Source organism: Propithecus coquereli, unplaced genomic scaffold (genome assembly GCF_000956105.1).
Source record: "Propithecus coquereli isolate 6110/MARCELLA unplaced genomic scaffold, Pcoq_1.0 Scaffold24, whole genome shotgun sequence".
Lineage (NCBI taxonomy): Eukaryota > Metazoa > Chordata > Mammalia > Primates > Indriidae > Propithecus > Propithecus coquereli.
The window spans coordinates 4,357,601-4,383,148 of NW_012147952.1; the positions used below are offsets into that span (position 1 = coordinate 4,357,601).

General features: G+C 35.9%; 1 protein-coding gene across 1 annotated transcript in view; it reads right to left on the reverse strand.

Annotated features, from left to right (window-relative positions):
• The window catches only part of COL12A1 (collagen, type XII, alpha 1), a 119,796-nt gene that overhangs the window by 79,422 nt on the left and 14,826 nt on the right, over positions 1-25,548 (reverse strand). Inside the window, 9 exon segments of the mRNA XM_012646039.1 lie at positions 4,105-4,377; positions 13,615-13,887; positions 15,698-15,970; positions 18,771-19,043; positions 20,209-20,811; positions 20,988-21,278; positions 23,670-23,843; positions 24,514-24,678; positions 24,854-25,117. Of these exon segments, the coding sequence (XP_012501493.1) occupies positions 4,105-4,377; positions 13,615-13,887; positions 15,698-15,970; positions 18,771-19,043; positions 20,209-20,811; positions 20,988-21,278; positions 23,670-23,843; positions 24,514-24,678; positions 24,854-25,117 (2,589 nt within the window).

The window sequence follows — 25,548 nt, forward strand, 5'->3', positions numbered from 1 at the left end:
ATCAGCAAAGAATCTTTCCTGATTTTAAAAGAAATTTTCATATTCAAATGGGCAATAGCCATTTGAAACAACTAAAAAACCTGGGAAAAAACCTAACAACAACAACAAAAAAGAAACAATACTTTTTGGACATTGGACCTCAGTCTGAATGGGACCAGGATCCCAGTAAGAGATAAGGAGCAAGTGAGAATAGTCTCTGGGATTGCCCCAGCTTATTGCTTGGAGTTTCCAGTTCCCAGTACAGAAAGGAAGAATCCAGATGAAACCTGGTGGCCTCCCTTAATTGATGAGACAGTATTGTGAGTCTGGGGAGTCCAAGGCAACTGGAACTTGCAGAACAGAGTACTATAAAGGAGAGAGTGCCACAGAGAAAATTAATACTTGAGTCTTCAATCCAGTATTAATTAGTGCAGGGAAAGAACCACATAAAAGGAGCAGAAGGAATAATTCCTGGAGCTTACAGAAATATTCCCCCTAGCCAGAGAGAAAACCTCATAACTCAAGGGATATCATGTAGAGTACTTAGGAGGTGATTGCCTCGATAATGGGGCAAAATTAGCTCTAAACCAAAACAGTTTAAAAGCAAGCTCCAAAAAATCAAACTATTTCCAAGTAACTTAACTGTATTTCAGAACAAAATTAAAAATATTCATAAGAATATAAAAATATCCAGCACTCAACGAAGTAAAATTCACAATGTCTGACATCCAAGAAGGACAAAATTATAATCTATGTTATAGAATGAATGTTTGTGTCCCTCCAAAATTAAAATGTTGAAGTCTTAACCTTCAATGTAATGTTATTTGGAGATGAGGACTTTGGGGAAGTAATTTGGGTTTAATGAGGTCATAAGGGTGAGTCCCTAATCTGATAGATTGGTGTCTTTGTAAGAGAAGGAAAAGACACCAGAGAGCTCTCCTTTTCTCTCCACATGCACAGAATGAGAAAAGGCCATGTGAGGACATAATGAGGAGGTGACTGTCAACAAGCCAGAAGGAGAGCCCTCAGCAGAAACCAAATCCTGCCAGACCTTAATCTTGCACTTGCCAGCCTCCAGAACTGTGAGAAAAGAAATTTCTGTTGTTTAAGCCACTCAGTTCATGGTATTTTGTTATGGCAGTGCAAGCTGACGAAGACAATAAATTACGGAAGAAAAATCAATCAATAGAAACAGAACTAAAAATGACATATATGACAGAATTAGATAAAAGGGACATTAAAACAGTTGTTATTAATATAAACTATATTCTGAATGTTAATAATGATAGAATAAAGATTAAGCATAAGTAGAGATATAGAACATATTAAAAAAAAGACTCAAACCAAACTTTTAGAGATAAAAAATACAATGTCTAAGATGAAAAATGCATAGGATGGAATTTATAGAAGATTAGAAATTGTAGAAAAAATGATTAGTGAACTTGATTACATGATAATAGAAACTATCTGAAATGAAACATAAGGAGGGAAAAAGATTGAAAAAATGAACACAGCATCAGTGAGATGTGTGATAACTTCCAGCAGACTAATATATTGGAGTACCTGAAGAGAGTGACAGTGTAATAAATAAAATATTTGAAGAAATAATGGGTTGGATTTTTTCAAATTCTATACGAACTATAAACTCACAGATCCAAGAAGTTCAATAAATCCCAAGCACAAGAAGCATGAAGAAAACTAAACCAAGACACATCATAATCAAATTATTTGAAACCAGTGATAAAAAGAAAATCTTGAAAGCAGCCAGATTTTTTTATAAAAGACATAATATGTATAGAGGGCAAATATAAAAATGATAAAATAGGTAAATTCAATATATGGTTATGAATTATGTTTCTGAGAGATGCAAAAATATAATTTTAACCAAAAGTAAATTGGTTGTAATTTATATTTTATGGTTTAAAGAAACTATGAGACCTCTCAGCCAAGTTCATTAATTTCAGGAAATTTTAAAATTTATTCAGATTAATCCTCAATTATCTATTACTATTCTCCAAGTGAGTGAGCTATCAAAAGAAACTATATTTATAGTTTCTGCCAACATACTTGCTTTTGGCTAAAATACATCCTTGCAGACATTTTCAATCCCAAATAATTATCTGAAAGTTCAAACTTTTTGGAAAAAGTCAAAATATAGGAGAATTTTTGAAAAAAATTTCCTATAAATACATATACTTTTATAATTTCTCAGCCACATGAATGGTATCTTTACTCCTACAAATAAATGTAGCTAGATGTGTCATATCTGGCCTAAGCTTACAATATGGCTTCTCTTCACAACAAATGAGTTCTGTCAGAAATAGAGAATGATTTTCTACCAGGTTCTTAAACTACATCAGCCAATATATTTCAGACACAAGATTTCATCTACTAAAATGGAAACCAATCATGTGAAAATCTGATAAATTTGCTTTTTCACATATTTCCTATAAGGAGCTTGATGTTTTTCAATCTGGTTAATTTAGATACAAATTTAAACTTACATATTCAACTGATCTTCTTTCATAAAAAGATAATGAATTTCTCAGAAAACTTAGACCAAAAGATTTTAGTTTAAGGACAACTTGAAATCAGGACATAGGACGTAACTGAAATTGCTTATGGCACTTCTCCCTCCCTCTTCCTTTGCCAGGAAAATCACCAAATTCCTCTACTTCTTTCTAACAGAAGGAAATGCAAGAATGCCCATTCAAAATCCTCTTTTCCTTGGCTGGTGCGGTGGCTCAAGCCTGTAATCCTAACACTCTGGGAGGCTGAGGCAGGTGGACCTCTCAAGGTCAGGAGTTCAGAGACCAGCTCTGAGCAAGAGAAAGAAATTATCTGGACAACTAAAAAAATATAGAGAGAGAAAAAATTAGCCAGGCATAGTGGCACATGCTTGTAGTCCCAGCTACTCTGGAGGCTGAGGCAGTAGGATCGCTTGAGCCCAGGAGTTTGAGGTTGCTGTGAGCTAGGCTGAAGCCATGGGCACTCTAGCCCAGGCAACAGAGTGAGACTCTGTCTCAAAAAAAAAAAAAAAATCCCCTTTTCCTAAAATCCTCCCAAAACAAAAGGAATAAAGTTTTCTCCTACAAATACTTAGAAATGCCCATGCTTAACAAGTGATTTTGGGTTTGGTTTGGTTTTATTTGTTTTTCTAAATAGACTATTTTTTACAGTAGTTTTATGTTCATAGTAAAATTGGAGCAGAAGGTACAGAGATTTCCCATGTACCTTTTTCTGTCCCCATCCCAGATGCACACCCTCCCCCATTGTCAACATCCCCCACCAAAGTGGTATATTCGTTACAACTGCCGAACCTACACTGACATATCATCATCACTCAAACAAATAACTTTTTAGGAAAATGAATTAAGAAATCCTGACTCGTCCTTCACCAGCCAGGCGATAATGGTAGGTCATTCATAATTATTTATAAGAAAGAATATTATTGAGATTGAGTTAAATCTGAGCCACCAGAAAATTGAGTGGGCTTTTGATTTAACCTTATCGAATATAACAAGAATAAAGTAAAAAAATCTAGAGTTAGTCTTGGTTATATGATAATCACAGTTTCAATAGCCATTCATCATTTATCAATCATCTCTAAGTGGCTAAGCACTATGCTTGGTGCTTGATACATTGTTATTTCACTTAATCCTCACAACTTTAAGAGACAAGATTTATTGTCTACCCTCTATACATTAAGAAACTGAAGCTCAAAGAAGGTTATGTAACTTGACCAAGGTCATGCAGCTGTAACTGTGCTTGAATTCTCTTTGTCTCCATGGTTCCTGATATTTTTACTAGTTTGGTATGCTATCGAGTTGATCATTCTACCAGAAAAAATAAATAAATATATATGTGCGCGTGTGCATGTGTGTGTATGTATATATATGGTTAGTTGAAAGGAATAAAAGGATTCAATATTTCAAAATTTGATATATTTTTTAGATACTAACATAATGTGAATTTAAACCGAATTCTTTAAAGACTCTAATTCTTCAGTCCTCCTTTATCATATAAAGAAAAAAATTCAAGTGGTTAAACTGTATGTCATCACTTGAGCTGGTAGCTATTAATTAGCATCAACACACACCCAAACACACCCATGATGTTACCTACATTCAGTTGTGGCATCTCCAGTCAAAGGTTCTCCTTCTCCACTGCTGTAAGTTGCAAATATTGAAATTTTGTATTTGGTCTCTGGCTGCAGATTTTCTATCATAGTATGAATTGCATCTTCAGGAAGATTTTTTTCTCCAGCCTCAACATCATCATAAAGAGATTTCCATGAGACCCTGTAACCTCGAACCATTCCTGGAGCAGATGTCCAATAAGCCCCAACTGATGTGTCAGTGATGTCTTTGATAACTAAATCTTGAGGCGAACCACGTTCTACAATTGAAATTAAAAGGGAATTATTTTTTTAAATATCTAGTAGATGTTTAAATATTTATCCTGGTAGACATCCTGACTTGCTGGACTCAAACTCAACTTGTCTAAAATTCCCCATCACTTGGGCCGAGCACAGTGGCTCATGCCTGTAATCCTAGCACTTTGGGAGGCCAAGGCAGGAGGATCTCTTAAGGCCAGGAGTTCAAGACCAGCCTGAGCAAAATAGTGAGACTCCATCTCTACAAAAAGTAAAAAAATAGCCAGGCGTGGTGGTATGCACCTGTGGTCCCAGCTACTTGGAAGACTGAGGCAGGAGGATCCTTTGAGCCCAGGAGTTTGAGGCTTCGGTGAGCTATGATGAAGCCACTGCACTCCAGTACAGGGGACAGTGAGACCCTGTCTCAAGAAATACTAATAATAGCAAATTTCTTCTTTTTGAGCTGTCTACTCTGTTCTCTCAGAGAACAGAAACAAATTGATGGAATAAAACTTTAGAATTATATTTGAGTCCTATAAGCCTTGCCTCCATATGCCCAGGAGGATTGTAAGGTCCTTCAGGAGAAGAATCACATGTAAACTTGAAGGCATAAGTGCCTTAAATTTTTTTCCAAAGGAAAAAAATATGTGCAAATCCCAAAACTTTACCACATTTTATTCTGCCTTATGACATAGTCCATTGTTCACATAGATTTTTATTTCTTTAACATGATCTTTTCCTCTCTGATCTAATTTAAATATGCTCAGTGTCGATGTCTGATTTACAATAACTACAACAATCTCATATCATTTGCAATCCTTAATTCCAACAATCATTATCTGGTGAAACTTCTATTTGCTCATGCAGTTAAAAAAGTAGAAGTGCAAACTTTCAATGTAGCTTAACCCTAATGAAACTAAAAACCACCAATTCTTCTGGAAAACTTAAAAGCAATTAGTCATCAAAATAAAACACACCACTTGTTCTAGCTGATCGAAAACGTCTGCTACTAAATTTTGGCTCTTTCATTCAAAAAAATACAACCCAAATGGAAAAATATGGAAACCTCAACTTAATGGGAGGCACAGATGTCTTCCAATAAAACTCTCACTTTCCATATTTTAAATGTAAGATAAATATACAGGTCGCTTTATATTGGCTACTTTTATGTGGGTTTATGCCACAGTATGACATAAATATGAAACTATCTGCTTCCCCAGCATACATTTTACCAGTAATTGTATATTCATGTAAATGATATACAATACTCTTATAAGAATTTTGAAGGCTATTTTTTACTTGACTCAAAGAGTAAAAAATTAATATCCTAAAACTACTTTTAATTAAACAATTATATTTCAGCACAAAAAATAAAAACAACAATGAATGAAAAAGAAATCTAGGTGGACAAAAACCTATCATATGTGGCTGGATTTTCAGAGCAAAAAATAAATAAAACAGGAGCTGGGCAGCCTACCAGACCCCAAGCCCAAATGGAAAATTCTAACTCCATTATAAATAACTTTAACTGCTGAAAGCACATCTCATCTCTGGAAGGAAATTAGTTACATATTTCACTGCAACAAAGAATACTTATTTTCAGGAACACATTGACTTTTTTCCCTCAGTACTTAAGGCTAATTCCTATTTCAAAGTCTGCTTTAGCTGTCTTTGCTACTTAAATAGCCATACACCTTTATATTTTCTCTACTTGCAGGAATATAAAAGCACAATGTCAAGCTGTTTGTTCATTTCTTTTGTTTGGTTTGGTTGTGGGTTTTTTCTGTTTGTTTGGTTTTTATTTATTTTGATAATCGATATCCCAACAACTGGTCTCTAAGTTTTAAACGTAAGCACATTTTTCCTTGGCTTGATATACACTGTTTTTCCATATGTTCCTTTTCTTCTAAATTTCCTACATTTCAGTCAGAAAGAGCTGCTGTGGAAGGACCTTATTTGCAAGTGACTGAATTTAAATAAGCTGAATTCTGCATTAATGACATTCCAAAAAAATAAAAGACAAATAAGGTTAGCTAGAATGTGGGAATGAATCATCTTCCAAATTAACACCAGAGTAATTTAAAAACAATAATTTCAGCTTCTACTTTTCCTAAAAGTTGTGCTTCTCAGCCTATTTTTCATTCTACTTTCTACAGCATTAAATTTGTGACATTGTTTATTTCCATGACAACAGACATTAATCTCACAAACATAGGCTAATGAGTTCGCTGTGAGAAAAATAATATGAAGAGCATTGTGTTTGAAGCAAAAATACATTCACAAAGACATTACTGGGCTTAAAATAAAAAGATCTTAAATCATGAGACATGTCTCCCCATGGATTTTAATCAACTATTTTAACACTCTCAAGATCTGGAAAGCTAAAACAAAATGCAGTAAAGACCTTTGCCAGGTTTATCAATGTCCTGAAAATAATCTGCAAAAGCACTTTTTAAGATGCAAATGAAAAATCAACTAAACAATATTCCTGAGTTCCTATTAATGTCATGACAACACTAATTTGAGTGAACACTGAATAAGTTCTCAATCACAGAAAAAATTCTTTAAAAATAATAGTTTCTGCCTACGGCAGGTAAAGGCATTATTTGAAGACGCTGCCATTACAACATACTGTATTTGTGACAAAGAAATATAGATTCCAAAGAAAGAAGAAAGATACTTTGATCCAGAAGTCAAGATTGAAAAGATAAACTCCTTCATATGGGTTTTCTATAAGTCAAGGAGTCAGTTTAATAAGAATATTCCTAAATATTAAGCCTATATTGTTTTTGAACACATGGATAATTGTTTTTCTCAAAAAAAAAAAAAAAGCAGGAGGGAAGGCTGAGTATTCTGTTGCATTACACCCAAGAATTTTGAGAATATGGTGTACCCATGACAAATAAATTTTATCAGAATTTTTTAAAACCCTTGAATTTTTAAAAAATGATATCTTGGCTTGGCCAAACATTAGACTGCCAAAACCGAAGCAACTGGATTGCACCCTGTGGTACAGCTAGCAGGAGGCAGGCTGGCAAGCAGCCAAGCTGGTCTTGGGGCTAAGTGTGCCACCAGCTGAGCAAGCCACCAGTGGGCTATGTCACCTCCCGGGACCCTGGCGTTTTCAGCAGCAAAGTAATGAGATTGGACCTGAACAGATACATAGAACTGCCTGAAGAGCCAAAGGCTAGACCCTGCCCAAATCAATTAAATTGGAGTATCAGGGGATGTGCCTAAGTACTGATGCTTTCTAAAAATCTTTAAAATCTGCCCTGAGATTCTAATTCCTCTACAATTCCTTATTCTTTTCCCCATATCTTTCTTTTCTCTTCTTTCCACTTCTCCTCTCTGAGACCTAGAGAAGCATTATTTGGAAGGTGTGCTTGGTCAGTGTGGAAAAGAACCCTAACCCTCACATTGGATTTCACTTAGAAATAGGGCTCCTTCAAAATGAAGACAGGTGTGGCGAACGTAAACTGGTCGAAATCATTAGACACGTGTGCTATGCAGGAGTGCTTGATGGTTTATGTATCGTATGGTTACATTGCCAGGCACAGCAAATCATCCTTTTAGGTAGCTGTGTGATCTCAAGGCTGACCCTCAGAGAACTGAGAAATTGATTTAAGCTTTTCATGAGATCTTTTCATCCTATAGCACATGTAGAATGATTACTTCTCGTTTCTCCCCTCCTTCCTATCTTGACAGGAAGCGGCTCTCAATACATGCTTCTTATTGAACAATTGATCATGTTTTCATGTGGACGAGGTCCAAAGTGTTCCCTAGCCAGGCATTTGCTTGCTTTAATATATTGTTGCTGTTGTCTTCAATCTAAGGGACTCCAGACATCACTCACTACAGGAAAAGATTATTTGGCTTGTTTTGGTTTAATTTGAGTAGATGGGTTTGGTCAAGAGTCCCTTTTTAGAGCACTTAAGAGGGAATAGGAAATAGAGAAGAATAAGGGAGTAAAGACGTCAGAAGACCAGTCTGTAACCTTCTGCAGGAAAGATTACTGTTCCTCAAAAAGGAGAAGGCACAGAAACCACGGCAGTGAACAGAAACCAGCTCTAGTGGAATCGTTGTCACTTTCTCACTACCTGTCCCTGTACACAGATCCACTTCTGCTCTAGCAGCGGCTCCTTACCTGCCTCCCTGAGTTCTTCCTCATCCACTGTCCCAAGACTTACAAACGCATATCTGGTGCTGGGGTCTGCTCAGATTTTTTACCTAAGTCTCACTGTTTTCAATACTATTTAGTGTCACAGTACTTGCTTTCTTCTGCTCTGGACTATACGCCTGTGTTCTCTATATCACTTCCACCTTGGGTAACTGAAATTCTGGCAATGTTTTCAAACAGGTCATCAACTGTAAGGATGGTATGCCTTTATTTTTATTGCTTTGATTCCATCTCAATAGTCTTTCCATATACCCTATTCTTAACGAGTATAGTAGCAGTGTAGGCATAAGGAATAACAGCACATTGCTGTCATAAATTTAAAAGTACAAAACTCTATTGGGTTTTGATAGAATTTTGATGCTCAGCATTTTTGTCCTCATTATAAAATATATTCACATGAAACATATTCATAAATATTCCAAAGCCATTTTTCTAGTGCCTGCTTGCATGCGTCTCTGTGCTGCTGCTATGGGAAGTAATTTAAACAGGTGCATTTTTCATGATCTGAACATCCACAAGGAGTTGATTTCTACACTGCTTTTTTCCACATACCACGCCAAAGAACTAATGCCTCATTTAAGTAACTTTCCTATGTTTCCTTAGACCTTTTCCATTTGCTTTCTGAAAAGCAAATTATCATCCAATTCAAATACAATTATAACACGAATTAGCCAATGACGATAACTGAAAAATTAATCATCATGAAATGAAACTGTATTTCATCTTATAGATTGTTCCAGCCAGTTTTCATTGAGTTTCACATACCACTTTCAAAAATAGAAATTAAATTGAAAATGTAATGTAAACTCTCTTCTAAATCAATTTGTCTTTTCCGTTAGAGCTCAACTCAAAAGTCATCCAACTTTCCACAGCAGTACAGAAGACCTGCTTCTGGGTAACGTTCATGTGGAAATACACTCGATTTACAAGCAATGAATTAGAGCAGCCTTTCCAAAGGACAAAGTTCACTATTGATAAGTTATCTCAGTTACTTTAAGCTATAAACAGTTCTTGAAAACCTCTTAACAATTAAATTACCATTCAACTTTAAAGTCTGCTTCAACAAAATGATTTCTTCCATAATTATTACCTCTCCAATTTGATTTAGATTTTTCTCTGATAAACAATCATCCACAGAAAAAGAAATAGGAAATTACTGTTTAGTGATTGTGCTAAAGTTCCCTGGCAACGTCAGAGTTGTCATACCCAGAATATACGATTTTTCAAATTATGACATAGTAAATCCAGGAAAACACAGAGGCCTTGTTTAGTCCATCTTAGAGAAGCCCATGTTACTCAACATCATGCAGAATTCCTGTGATGTGCTAAAAACCTCATTGTAACAAAATGTCAACCGAGTTAGGCTGGTTTGATCTGTAGGAAGCCATTCATGCCTAGGACATTGGCAGGTTGCTACAGCAACTGAAACAAAGGAAATTCTGAAAAGTCATGTTTTCTGTAGACAAAAAGCAACATTCAAAAATTTTTTAAAAAGAGCCATATTATTCTCAAACTGAAATTTTCATTCATTTGTGGAAATCTCTGAATTAAAATGGGCATTATTTATTTCAAGGTTCATAAAAATAGATTTTCCTGTCTCTAATCACTAACAGTGATAACTAAAGGTTCTATGAAGACTTGAAATGCATTTATGTAGACAGTAGTGTTTTAGTAATTACATGAAATCTACCTGCTTTAACAACAACAGGGGGAGAAAAACAACGTAAATCAAACCTAACAGTTTGTGCTCAGATTCCTCTGAAGTTTGGGTCTGAAATAGTAATAAACTCTGCCTTTGTGATTCTATTGCATACAGTACTACAGCCAACCATGAACCTCCCCAGTGCCAATGCTAATAAATCTCTCTTCCAGCGACAGGGAAATTTTCTGATAATTGGCTGCATTTCAAAAAGAAGTACTAGGAAACAGATTCAAGTTAGGGATGGTTGTAGACTGCACTACATATTTAAAAAAAAAAAAAACTTTCTTTCTTTTTTTATCGAAAGCCATAATGTACTGAGGTCATCTACAAAATGTCCAACCTACAGAATGGTCTTGCCTGCTGAGTCCATGCCTCTGGATAGAAGAAACATTCCTTCAAGTTCTGCTCTTACCACCTCCTTTCCCAAGAGAAAAACAGATTAGAAAAACAGCAGCCCTCAAAAGCAGTTGCCTGGCTCTGTTTCTGGGCTTTCCACTCCCTGCGTTTACCATCATATCCTATTCCTGTATATGGTATGTGGATTTGGCTGAGTTAATATAATAAAATGAAATGGAATAACCAGGGGCAAAAATCTTCTATTATTTTAATTTAGTCACAACTATGCTTTCACATATTTGTCAAGTTTATCACACATAATGCAATGGGATAAATATGTTAATAAAATCAGGCTGGCAGCATTTTTTTGTCATCCTTCACAGTAGTAAAGAGCTTTAGTGTAAATGGAAAAAATATTTTTGATTATTACACTTTAATTATGCATTAACTATATTTTTTAAGCAATCCTGAAAATTATCTAGCTTCCCTCCTTCTCAAAAAATGGTACTCAGTAGTTTTTAAAATTTATTTTACTACTTGTATATCTACCTTAGTGATAATTTCTGATCGGATACATGCATATGTGTGTGTACACTCACACATGTATACAAGTTGGTAGATTTTCTATACCACTTACATAGAACTATAAAATTACAATTTAGCTATACATCTTGCCTAGAAAAATCACAGTCCAATAGAATGTGTTTGCTTTAAAATTAAAAAGTACATTTTGTTATTATAAGGTTGTTAATATATTATTCTTGGCAAAAATGCCTTAATTTTTAGAATCAAGAAGATTTTCAACAGAGTATGAATATGGTTTTAAGAGCAAGAAAATGCAAACCAATATCAGAAGGTTAAAAGGTACAACCAGAAGTAAAACTATTAAATTATTTCCTAGACACTCATTATGAAGGAGAAATTTTCACAAATATAATCTATACATATTGTGTAAAAAGTAGAAGATTGAAAGCTTATCCTTTGGGAAAAAAAAATCCTATGAACAATCTATGCTGAAAGCCTGTGGAAAGCATATCAGAAAGAGAACTTCAAAAGGTCAAAAGAAAAGGACGTACTTCTCCAAAGGTCTGGATGTTGCTCCAGATATAAAGATCACATGCTTTTATTGCTTGGATTATGTCTCTGTAGTTAAGGCAATTTCTGTTTCTATTTATTTTCAAACCTTTCATGTAACCAATCAATTATCTCTAAAATACTAAAGCTAAACAGTTGACCCTTGAACAACCTGGGTTGGAACTGCAAGGATCCACTTACTTGCAGATATTTCTCAACCAAATGCAGATCAAAAATACAGTACTCCTGAGATGTGAAAGCCGCTTATATGGAGGCCAACGTCTCCTACACAGGGATTCCTCGAGCTGACCTTGGGACTTGTGTATGTGTGGTTTATAGAGGGACAATTATATTTTTAGATAGCAGATCTAAAGTTAGTAAGTTATTTCCTCTTGATGAATTTTATATACATAGAGTATTTTACAGTTTCCAAAGAGTTTCAATTATATTCTCCCATTTGATCTCCACAATAACAGTGGGAGGAAGGAGGGAGGATAATCATCCCCTCTTTATTGATGGATAATCCGAGATTCAGAAGGGTTAAGGGAGTATTCCAAGGTCACACAGCTAAATAGCGCGACCAGGACTCTTCTGGTTCTCAGTACTTTACACACTGGTATTTAATCTCTCATTTAAATATTTTTCTAAAAACATTTCATGGACTATAGGGATTAATGTCTTGATTACTATTATTTTTAAGAGAATATATATTTTTTTATTTGTTTTTAGTTCTTGACTAAGTCTTGAAGTTTCCAATCAGAACTGCCCATTGTAGGCCTTGTCCCTGCCAATTATAGTATCTATAATTCTCCAAGTTCCTGGAGTCATCAAATCTGATGGGTATTTTGCCTAATATCGCTGTGATTTCACATCACAAAAGATACTTCATTTTCTGCCTATAATCTTTTAAAATAAGTCACATAAAATATGACGATAAAGAGAAGGAACTTTATTGCCTGATAGCCCATTTAGGCCCCCAACGATAGAAATGAGTCAACATCACTGTAATCATACACTGATACTGTTTCTTTAGCATTGTAATCCATGCTCATTGTGGTTAAATTGAATTTGCACTTCTCTCTCTTACACTACCTAGTATTTGTGGTGAGCCAAACCTAGGCTGCAATTATATCTCAAAAGATCCTAAGAAATGTGAAGCCCTCTGACAATTAACTCTAGAGAACCAAGGAAATAGCTCCAGTCTTGATGTTTCTCACTATGTCCTATATTGCATTAACTTTGAACTTCTAACACAGAACTGAATTTTAGAGGTCACTTAGAAAACAAACAGAAACTTGTATTCCCGCATTCCTCAAGCTATTATGAATGCTTTTATGCACAGTGAATGGAAGGAGGACGTCAATGAAAGTTAGAAAATGGCTCCAGATGGACCTGGGTGACAAAGCCAGCTGTGTAACCCTGGACAATCCCAAACCTTCCTAATCCACAGATGTTTTCTACAGCCCCTTCCCACTCTGACTGCCACACTCCTATTCTCCATTTAACCCACCCATGGCAATACAAACACATTTCCAAGGCCTTATTATGCATTCAGCTCCCTGGAGACACTTCTTCCTAATCAAGTTAATTATTTCAGTTGCTTACATTCTACATCTCTGAATAACAGACAAGTTTTATCGTTATTTGTTTTTCGATACAAGTTTCTTTTAAGATTAAGAGTTACAGGCCAGCATGGTGGCTCGTGTCTGTAATACCAACACTTTGGGAGGCCAAGGTGGGAGGTTAGCTTGAGCCCAGGAGTTCGAGACCAGCCTGAGCAGCATAGTGAGACCTCATCTCTACATAAAATAAGAAATAAACAAATAAAATAAGAGCTCTTTAAAAAAAAAAGAGAGAGAGAGAGAGAGAGAGAGAGAGAGAATTACCACATTTCTAGGTTTCATTCTCTAAAAATATTTTAAATTTCCTAAATGCAGTCACAGGATTTTCATAAAATGTGACAGTAATTACCTTCCAGCGTTGTTCCTTCTCCAGAAAGGGCGTCTCCAGCCCCAGATGAATACAAGGCCGTCACAGACAAGGCATATCTTGTCCCTTCCTTTAATTCCCTCAGCACGGTAGTGGTTGTATCTCCCCCCACAGTGACCTCTTGAGTTTCGCCTCCTGCCACTGGGGTGTATGTGACAAGATACTGCTTCACTTTTCCTGGTGCTCCACTCCAAGACAATTTCATAGTTGATGTTGTAGGATCAGAAACTCTTAAGTTCCTTGGATTCCCTCTAACTTCATTAAAAAACAACAACAACATCAAAACCCATTATTTAATAAACTGACTTGAAAAACAATTTGTTACTTTACATATGCATTATATCCTGTGTGACACTATGGCATTTTTAACTGTTGACTAGTCAACAAAGTTTAAGCATTTCTAAATTGGACTCTACATGTTAGCAGAAACAAAAGATATGCAATTCCTTTTCTATGAAAATCTTATACATAAAATCTTTCATGTTAGGATCTTTCCTGTAGATGTTTCCCTAAATTTTCCCTAAAAGTAGAACAAAGTACTATAAAATGTGTACCTGGTGATTAATGGTACAATGTAGATTTTAACTCCTCTAAGAAATCTTCAGTAAATACAGTTAATCAGTGTAATGCTAGGAACGCCTACAGATAATGGCCAGGAAATAATGCTGATATGATAAAAAAATGATAAATGATAAAAAATGATGCTGTCTCTATGAAAAAAAAACTAAGAGAAGAAACAGCCTGAGACCTAGCCTTGGGTATAACTCCCAGGGGCTACCCATCCCTTTGCAATTATGATGTCTGGTATTTCATAGCTTTCTTTGTAGATTGCCCATGTCAGCTCTGAACGGTCTCAAGGCACCCAACCGTATGACACTCTCCACTGAGCACACGACAACCAGCCAGTTTTACTCCAGAAAACAGAAAGATAAAGGGTTACTGGATCATTTTACAGTGCCCAGCACAAAGATCTCCAGCAAGAGAGAGAAAAAGTAAAGTAGTGACTTCCCAAATGGAAGAGAGGAGGAAGAAAGCAGGTGGAAAGAGAAAGGGTCTCCAAAAGGAAAAGCTAATGAGCTAGGTTGCAGAGAGAGGGAGGGAGAGTAAGGTAGAGGGAGGGAGGGGAGCGAAGCAGAGGGAGGAGGGAGAGTGAAGCAGCGGGAGGAGGGAGAGTGAAGCAGAAGGAGGAAGGGGAATGAAGCAGAGGGAGGAGGGGGAGAGAGGGTGGGAGAATGAACTAGAGGCAGGAGGGAGAGTGATTCACAGGAAGGTGATGGGAGTGAAGCAGCCCAAGTCATAATGGATATTCCTAGTAAGTGTCTACAGAAGGTCAGTAAAGTCCACAAACTCAGATTCACCACTTATCAGCTACATGACTCTGAGCTATTATTTAATTTTCTTAGCCTCAATTCCCTTATAAAGCTGAGATGATAATAACAATAACTTTATAGAGTTTATGCAGAGATTAAATGAGATAATATATGTAAAGTCCTTTATACAGAACTTGACATAAATAGGTGCTTAATAACTAACTGTTCATTATTGCTAATATGTCCTTAGCATTACTGTTGCTATAAAAAAAATTTTAAAGATAGGAACTGTAAGGAAAATTATGAATGTCTTATATTTTCTCACTGAAATAACATATTAAACATCAATAATTTGTAACAGATATCATCACGTATCCTGGGATCCTAACCATCTCATTGAAATGAAAACAGGTTAATGTTTAAAAAGCCTCCCCAGGAAGTAAAATATAAGCTGTTTTAATGGTGGACAGCAGTTTGATTTTTATCCACAGTCATCTCTCTATTTATTTTAGAATATTTAATAATATTATTTTAAAAGATTATTGAGACTATATCATAGCATTTAAGTTCTACTGACACAAATAAATGATGTCATGAGTAAGTTAAAAATTCAAATAATTCGAGTATAAAGGGACTATGGTCTAAAATACTCAGATAATTGAGAAGTGTTTCATCACTTTTATTATCTGGATAGTTGTCCAAAATTTCCCCTCTAGTCTAAGATTTTGGTGCTACGGTCAGCATATTTCCTCTACCTTCTTCAGTGGCCGCATTTCCAGTCAACGGAGACCCAGGTCCTGAGAAGTATTCGGGAATTACAGATACTTCATATTTTGTGTCTGGAGTCAGGTTCTCCAGCGTTCTCCTCCTCTGATTGGCTGGGGTGGTAACTTCTTTGCTTTCTCCACCAGCGACTGGTCTGTATATAATTCGATACCTTAACACTCTGCCTGGAGCCTGAGTCCAGGTAATTTTAAAACTATCTGTAGTTTCATCTGTCACCTTTAGGTTTCGAGGTGCTCCTTTTACTGAAATAAAAATATATATATATGTTCAAACACAAGTTTACTGATTTTATATAAAAAATACAAAAACTAACTTTTAATCACTAAATTATAGCATTCGTCTAAACAAATCCAGGAACAGTTTTTGGACAAACATGCAAGTCATTGCATTCATTTAGCCAGAGATTAACTGGATTCTGAAACAGTAAATACATATTCTACAATAACCAAAAAGATGCTAAGTACTATTAATATTTAATTAAAAATGTATATAATAGCAAACTTTTAAAATCATGGATATTCTATTAAACGGTACATTTACATGGCTATAAAATTAGAGAATAAAAATAATTCATTTCTTTGAATATAAGTAACTAAGACTTCCACTCTCACTATATTTCCTCAGAAAAGTAGGAAAATAATGTCTAACACCCAGGTCTACCATATTTACCCACCAGGTCATTTATCCAGTCCATCCCACACTAATTTTTTATTTGTACAGTCATTTCACTTAGAGAATAATTGGATCATACACGGGATGAAGAAAGCACATGATATGCTCCCAGTGAGTGCTAGTTAGATCCAAATCTTGAAGTTGAATTGCAGTGCGGGTAACATCCATAGGCTCACAGTTTTAAATAAAATTTTCATTAAGCCCAAATGAGAACATTATTTGGCTTTGTGTTTATTAAACATGTTTGAATGACCTATTTGTTCAAAGGGGCAAACTGTCCAGATAGAGAACATTCAGGAAAGGTGAACCGAAGGTCATTGTCTTCTCAGTTCCCTGGGTTGACACTCTAGTGCAACATGCTGCATGTACCCCACAAACAATGAGAAGTTTACTTACATGTTCAACACATAAATAGATCACCCCAGGGAGAAAGAAAGGAAATGCATCTCTCCAGACAAGAAAAAAAAAAAAAAAAAAAAAGGTAGCTGGCCAACTTACGCCCATGATTCATTTTGTATGGCAAAGAAAAAGACTAAACTAGTCAGAACAAATGAGGCAGATAGATTGATGGGTTTCAATACTGTCTCTGAAGCTTAATAGATATGTACTTTTGAGCCTGAGATTACCTAGCAGTAAAACATGACTGTTTATAGGAGTACTGAAGTTGTTCGATGAGACAATTCCTGGCAAACATTTAGCATAGCATCTTATGCACAGCAGGAGCTCAATAATTGTTAGCTTAATGAAAGTATTGAATCAGAAACTTCCTTATTGACTAAAGAAAGTTTCTATCCCAGATTCCACCACAGATGACAGAACTGAAAAGATATTTACCAAATTCTACTGTAGAAGCCCAATGGCCAAAAACTAGAGTGTATATGAATGTAGCAGCCACTACTCAAAAACCCTTCAGACAAGTTTTCTCTTGAGACAGACTTCATTCCTATCCCCATCCCAAAGGACTGAAGAAAAAGGGTCGGGCTCATCAAGCAGCAGTGTGGGCATTACAGGAGATGGTCAGAAAATCAGAAACATCTAATTGTGAACTTCTAGCTTACAGGATCACAAAAAATCATAAGATGAAAGGACGCCTTAGGTCATTTCATTTATTTGCTGGCCTTCTGGCAGAAATATACCTAAACCATGCACAAAAGAAAAATATCAATCTTATTTGAAAAACGTTTCAGAGAAAAAAAGATTCTCTAGTTCTTATCAGTAAGGCATGGTAATGTGAGCTATCCTTATTAGCAAGTAATTCTTTGTAACAGTCATAAATTTTTCGCTCTTTGAGCCTTTTTTCCTTCTATCCTCAGTCAAGATGGGGAAGAACAATTGACATGTCTTGTAATATTCACTATGCTTACATCAAAGAGTAATTGTCTTGTCTTAGTCTTCTGTGAACCAGGTTAAATTGGTGCCCTTTAAATGTCAATGCAGTGAATTATCTTTGAAAATATTTGATGTTGTCCAGTAAAGAAGACACATATAAACAAATACTGCTTAAAACATTTGGTAAAATTTGTACACCCACGTTCATAGAAGCATTATTCACAATAGCTAAAGGGTGGAGACAATGCAAATGTTCATCGATGGATGAGTAAACAAAACGTAACATACACACAGTGGAATAGCATTCAACCTTAAGAAGAAGGAAAATTCTGACATGTGCTACGTGAATAAACCTTAAGGACATTATACTAAGTGAAATAAGCTGGTCAAAAAGGACAGACACTTATGATTCCATTCGTATGAGGTACTTAGAGTAACCAAATTCATAGAGACAGAAAGTGGAACAGTGACTTCCGGGAGCAGAGGGAATGAGGAATGGGGAGTTACTGTTCAATGGTACAGTTTCAGTTTGGCAAGTTCTGGAGCTGGATGGGAGTGATGGTAGCACAAGGTGAAGGTACTTGATGCCACTGAAATGTACACTTAAAAATGGTTAAAATGGTAAATTTTCTCTTATGTGTATTTTACCACAGTTTTAAGGGGAAAAAACTTGGTAATATACATTTGCCATCAGCTCCACAAGTGCAGTAAGGCAGTTTCAGAAATATTTAAGACATAACATTTCTGAAGTGTGGTTCAGAAGAAGATGGATATGCAGTATTTCAAAAGTTAATTCCATAATTATTAACAGTTCTCTATGTCTCTTCACATCAAATTTATCAAAACAAATCTAAGGCTTTTTACTTAAAAGTTTTTTCTCTTTTTTACAAAGATTTATGAAAAGCTGTATTTTAAAGGTGCCAAATCTTACAAAGGCATTCACAGCTCTGAACTATAAAGCAGATGGTTATTACAAACTGTAACTCTGTTCTGTAATAAATTACCAGCTTTTGAAAAACAGGAGCAGAAACCCCAACACACCTTCTGCAGTGGTCTCCTCTCCAGCTAAGGGAATGCTGAAGCCGTCCTCGTACTCTGCAGTCACGTTGACCAAGTACAGGGTCTCTGGCTTAAGGTTGTTGAGAACAACACTAGTGCTCGATGCCGGCTCCACCACCGTGACCTCGTCTTCTCCAGCAGCTTCCTTGTAGGTGATGTGATATGAAAAAACATTTTCTCCAGCTGGAGACCAGTTGGCTTTGATACTGTAAGAAGTCACCTCGGAAAAACTAAGATTCTTTGGAGGCACGTAAGCTATTAAAAAAAAAGACATAGTTTAAAATGTTTAAATCTATAAAACAAAAGTGAACCTAATGACTACATGTTTCTGAAATGGCTTATACTCATTTGGGAGAATGCTGATCATGAGACCAATGTTCTCAGTACATCTTCCACACTTGACCATGGAGAGAAGGTCTCCCACTTACAGCCCAACAAAGAAGTCCTCATTATTTGCCTTGTCTTCCATAATACTAAGTTATACTATTTAAATGACTAATTAAAACTGATTTTGAATTTTGAGATTCTTAAGACAAAGCAGTAACAGAATAGACCCGCCCCCAACTAGAATATTTAAACAGTAGCAGACCTAAAAGGAACCACCAAAATTTTCCCCTTCATCCCGGATACTTGGATATTAACCTTTGCTGGTAAGTAGACAGATATTTCAAAGTAATAATTAAGGAATTTTTCCTAAAGAAAAAATATTTATTAAACTAAATCATAGAAAAAGATAATATTTAACACATACTGCATGTCCTCACGGGACATACAAACAGATTGGAAAACAAGAGAATGCAAGGTTATTATCACAAAAAAAAAAAAAAAAAGCAGTACATATGAATGCCAAGTGAGTGAAAGTGATAGGGTTATAGTGCTAGAACAGTTAAGAAAAGCTTGATGAAAAGAATGGAACTTAACTGAACATTGAAAAATTAGATTTTAGAAAAATGAAGAAAAGAGGATAGAGAATTCCAGATGTGAGAAATGATGCCCAAAAATGATCGAGGAAAGGGAATGCATAAAAAGAATTCAAAGGTCCAGGTCTATATTCTAGCCACCTTTGATTCAAAGGCCCTAGCTCCTAGCAGCCGGCACACAGTAAACACTCAATAAGCGGTTTTTTAATTGGATATGACAAATAGATTTATTAAGCTCATTCCTAGATCTGCTTAAGCATCTAGGAGCAGAAACATTTCATAACTCTTACAGGTAAACTATTTTTTTCACCAACAAAAATATGATTCATACCCAGGAGAAAGTCGTATATCAGAGCTAAATTAGCTAAGTTCAATAGTTTTCAATAACATAGGAAAGTTATTACACTTTCTCCTATCTATAAAAAGAATTGAAGAAACATATTATCTACAATTTGCATTGTTCATGAAGAAATAACTTTTACTCTACAAAGTCTACTAACCTTTTTTCTTTATAGCTGCCAATTCTTGCTCGATTCTAAGGCAGATAGACTGTGTGAGTTCAAAAGATATCCTCTGAAAAGCATCGAAATCTTCCACAGTGAACACGTGGGTCTCAGCAGGAGGAGAGGCAATAGCTTCTAATTCTGAGCGAACAGCATCCTTCACACCAACTGCGAAGATTTCAACATCTGAATTCCTTAGTTTTATAGCAGGATCTCTGAAAGCATCTGATGATTTCCCATCAGTGATAAGAATCATGACCTTTGGTACATTGCTTCTTGAACCCTTGCTAGGCACAAATATTTTCTCTCTGACGTAAGTCATTGCTTTGCCAGTGTTTGTAGATCCTCCTCTGTAGGGGAAGGTGTTTATTGCTTCAATTATATCTTCAACTTTGTTGAATTTTTTCAAACTGAACTCAGTATGAGGATCGCGGCTATATTGGACAAGACTTATCTGTACCCTATTTGGCGAAATCTCAAAACTTTTTACAAGAACTTCCAAAAAGGCTCTAACTTTAACAAAGTTTGCAATCCCGATGCTATAGGAACCATCAACCAAAAACACAATATCAGCTTTTATATCCACACCACGTGAGCATTCTGTGAAGAGAAAGAAAGTCCATTAAAATTCAACACATATGAAATAATCATTAAAATGCTTCTCTAAAACAAAGCCACTGCAAATATTTTGTTCAAAACTAAGTCCAAACCAGTAAGGCATTCTATCAAATGGACTTTCACATATTTCAAACACGGAGATGCACTCATCAACTTACCCACTTGAACTTTCATTGGCTGAGTCTTCTCCATTACTGAAACAGGTTCACTGGACGTCAGCCCCTTCATGGCATAAACGCTAATCTGGTATTCTGTGTCTGCTGAGAGGTCGCGAACACTGAGCATGGTTGTCTGTGGTCCCACACTCAGAGCGTGCTGTCGTCTTCCAGCAGTCATTGGTGTGAGGACGACTTTATAGCCAGTCACTGGGCTAGGAGATGGATTCCAGTTTAGCTTAATGTATTTTGATGAGACTTCCATGGCAATCAAATTTGAAGGAGGTTCGACAACTAAAAAGTAACAAGCAGATTGATTAATTACAGTGAGAAGCAACCTTAGTAATCTGGTCTACAGGTTTGGACCTTCAATTCTCTTTATTCAAATTAACTATGAATACATCAACAAAAGTTGCCTGACACCCTCCTCTCTCCTCAATTCCACCTGTCCCTATCAAACCAAAAATGACTCAGATCTTGATTTTTAGTAGGATTGCTGAGAAGTTTATGGAATAAGAAAGTCTTTGGAAGAAATTAATGATAGGACACCTCATGCCTAATTCTTCTCTGAACCCAGAATTTCCATTCTGGAAGACTCATTGTCTTTATTCTCAGGCACCAAAATAGGCACTCAAATATTTATTAAATTAATTATTTACTCAGTTCTCTAGAAAGTTTTTCTCTTTTAATAATATCATAGGAGTACAACTATAATCTTTAAAGTATACTTTATAATATGCCAAGAAAGAGAGAGAATTTAGCAGTCCTTAAATAATGTGTTCTTATAATTTTAAACAAATTTTATCTTCACTTCTTTCAGGGTAAGAAAAAAAGTTCAACTATGTTCACAGTGCCACCAAACATAGCTGAAACAATAGTTTATAACATGCATGTTGACACATAAATATCAATCATCTGAAAAATTTTGAGGCTAGGCACAGTGGCTAATCCCTATAATCCCAGAACTTTGGGAGGCTGAGGCAGGAGGATTATTTGAGCTCAGGAGATCAAGACTAGCCTGGGCAACATAGCAAGACCCTATCTTTATAAAAAAAAATTTTAATTTTAAAAATTGGCCAGGCACAGTGATGCATGCCTCTTGCCCCAGCTACTCGGGAGGCTAAGATGGAAGGATCGCTTCAGCCCAGGAGTGCCCAGGAAGTTACTGTGTGCTATGATCAGGCCACTGTACTCCAGCCTGAGTGACAGAGTGGGACCTTGTCTCAAAAAAAAAAAAAATTTTTATTCTTACTCAATGTAGAACATAGTCACGCATTTAACAGTTAACATAAACTGTTTTAAGATATTTTAGACAAATATTCAAAATTCTAGATTTGTCAATGGAACCAACTCCCAGAAGGTATAGTTCTAATTTTTTATAAATCTGCCTTCAAGAAGTGGGTGTAAAAACAGGCACAAGTTTACACATCATCTCCTCAAAAAGGCAATCGGATGTAGTGCATAAAATTGATGTTTCAGTAAGTAGTTGGAGGGAAGCCACAGATGCACCAACTGGAAGTTTGGCCAAACCTTTTGAGTGACACAGAGGCAGTGCAGGGAACAGACGACTCAGGCTAACCCAGCAGGAGAGAGAAGGCCCTGAAGAAGTGTGTGAACCCCTGTGAGGCGGCCCTAGCTCCCTGCACAGGGAGAGTCCAAGAGTAGCAGAACAACAGTTCGGCCTACGCTTGCATGCAGGCAACTACACCTCAGTGAAGAACTAGAATGTTTAAAAGATCAATGAAAGAAAGGTAATCAGAGAAAAGTGGAGGAGGATTTTATAATAATACAGAGCAAAAAAGTCAGACAGTAGGCTGTGAAACAAAGAAAAAGATTCAGAACCCACGAAGTAATGAGAAGTTCTGAGACAGAATTAGGGCCAATGGACATTGACAAACTACTCAAGGCTTGGAGATTAAAGAGTTTCTATGATTGGGGACATAGCTATTTAGAATTTATGTTTAATCAATTGTCGATTCTCAGGCTGAGAGGAGAACAATTACGGAAAGATATAAAGCCTTCGAATTGTGACTTTTAATGTTGAATAGGATGCTTACGAAACATTTTTTGAAATGTCTTTTTTTTTTTTTAGAAAATAACTAATAGAAATGGGAAATTTTTCCAGACATGGGAGGATCAAATTGACTGATCTTTGAAATATACTTAGAAGCTTTGAAACTATTATGCAAAGTATAATGATAGAAAACTCTTGTCCTTATCCAGTTACTAGAAACAGTGTTGTTGTTATTTTCAGCTGTAGAATGCTAAATAAAATAAATGTCTTTCCAGCCCACCAATGTTAAATCAGAGTGTAAGATAATTAAAGTTAAGTACCAGAATACCATGATATACATCTGTGCACGTTGAATGGCTATTCAACGTGCACAGATGGTCTTAAAGAAAAGGGCAAATCAAAACTTGTTCCAAAAAATTTTAAAGAGCTTTACAATGATATAAATATTTTATTGAATGTTCCACTCAGCAGGGGTGGGGGGGAACCACACAAATGGTATCGATAAGCTGAGTTACTGAAAAACAATGCAAATGGAATGTACAGTTGGAGAATCACTGAAGGATATATTTAAATAAATATGTCTACTTCCAGGATACCTGTAAAGCTATAAATGCTATCCAATTATGAAAAAGGCTAACACATGGGGAACACTCAACAAGCAGTCTACTCACTTTCTTCTCCACTAACCAGTTCACCGAGTTGTTCGTCAACACCTGAGCACACCTGGGAAATGATCTCATTCTGAATATCCACAATTGCATCAAAGTTGGCCACGTTGAAAACATGGCTCAGTGAAGGTGTGGAGGCAATTTGTTTGAGTTCTTTTGCATCTGCAGCTTTAATCCCTTAAAAACAAAAGGACAAGGATGTATTGAAATGGGAAATGTGCCGGCTGATTTAGAGCTCTTTGCTTTGTGAGTCTTTCACAGCTGAAGACATTTTCAAATCCTTATTAAGTCATAAGCCAGAGTTGCTTTGCTTCATAACGAATGTGCAACTGTTCAGATGACAAAAGCATTTTATAATTTCATATAAAGTGGCCAGCCAAAGAGGAAAACAAATGGTTAGTAAAACAGAGTGGGCTTTCATCCCAACCATGCCATCGTATGTCTCTGCCATCTGTAAAGATAATACTTTTTTCTTCCAGAGTCCTGAATAAGCTGGAGCCCTCTGAATTCTTCGGGTATTACATAATATAGGAAACACATAAAAAACACTTAATGATAATACAAGAAGTATCTTTATTAGAATCATTGGCCCAGCATTCTTTGAAAAGTAGAGAGCTGGCAAAGAATGTGAATACCACCTTGCTTAATGTATATGCTAATGGATTTATATGAGGGAACTAGATAAGCAAAATTTTTACTTAAAGACAATTTGGCGTAAACTACACTATAAAATGCAGTAAACACTTCTAACGGCATCCTGCCCTGAGGAATCCATCTTTCATCTTCCTAAGCATTAAGTGTAATAAAGCAGTCATAAAAAGAAAATAATTAACCAAACTTAACCTACCCAAAGAGAAAACTTCAACCCCAACATTACGAAGCTCTCTTGCTGGAATTTCCACTTCATCCTGGGATTTGCCATCCGTAATAATAATTGCCACTTTAGGAAAGCCAACTCTTGCTCCAGCAGAGTCCGTGAAAGTATTTTTAACTAAGTAATCAATGGCATCACCTAAAGGGAAAAAGAAACGTGTTCATTCACTTTGTACTACACAATTTTGCCAAAGTCAAAAACTACGTGATTAATTTCAAAATTATTTAATATACGATAATTGTGCCATGTGTAATTTCTTTCCAAAACTGACATGTCATTTATTTTAAACAATAACAAAATCTGTAAAACATACCTGTCATTGTGTTTCCACCTTTGTATGGGATTTTTTTAATTGCAGCAAGAAGCTCATCCCTTTGGTAGTACTGATTTAAGTTAAATTCAGTCCTGGTATCAGAGCTGTACTGAACAACTCCAACCCTTGTCTTCTCTTCCCCAATGTCGAATGCAGACACAAGAGCAGCAATAAAGTCTAAAATGTACTTGAAATTATTTCTTCCCACACTCCAGGAGCCATCCACGAGGAAAACCAAATCAGTCCAGGCACTGACAGAGCATTCTGAAATGCATTTGATATGTTTTTAAACGATACTGTATTAAATCAATCTATCATCAAGAAATACAAGCTAACATTGCAAAACTGTTGGTTCCTTAAATCATTCTGTTCATTAGAACATATTCACCCATTGTTCTTCATGCTAGTGCACAAAAGAATATATAATTTTTTTAGCACACATTTTCAGTGCCTTCATCAAAATGCATTTATGGAACTAGATGTCTTTAAATTGCTGTATAAGACATTTGCAAGAAGAGATAAAAATATATATGATCTGTTCTCTAAAGGCCTATATCCAAGTATCTGTACTATCAACCTATCTATTCTTATAAACTATATCCTCACTCTTCTTTCCAAGTAAAAATTATATAAAACATCTGTGAGATATGCAAAAGAAATGCAAGAAAAGTGTTTTCATTCCTTGGTATTTATCA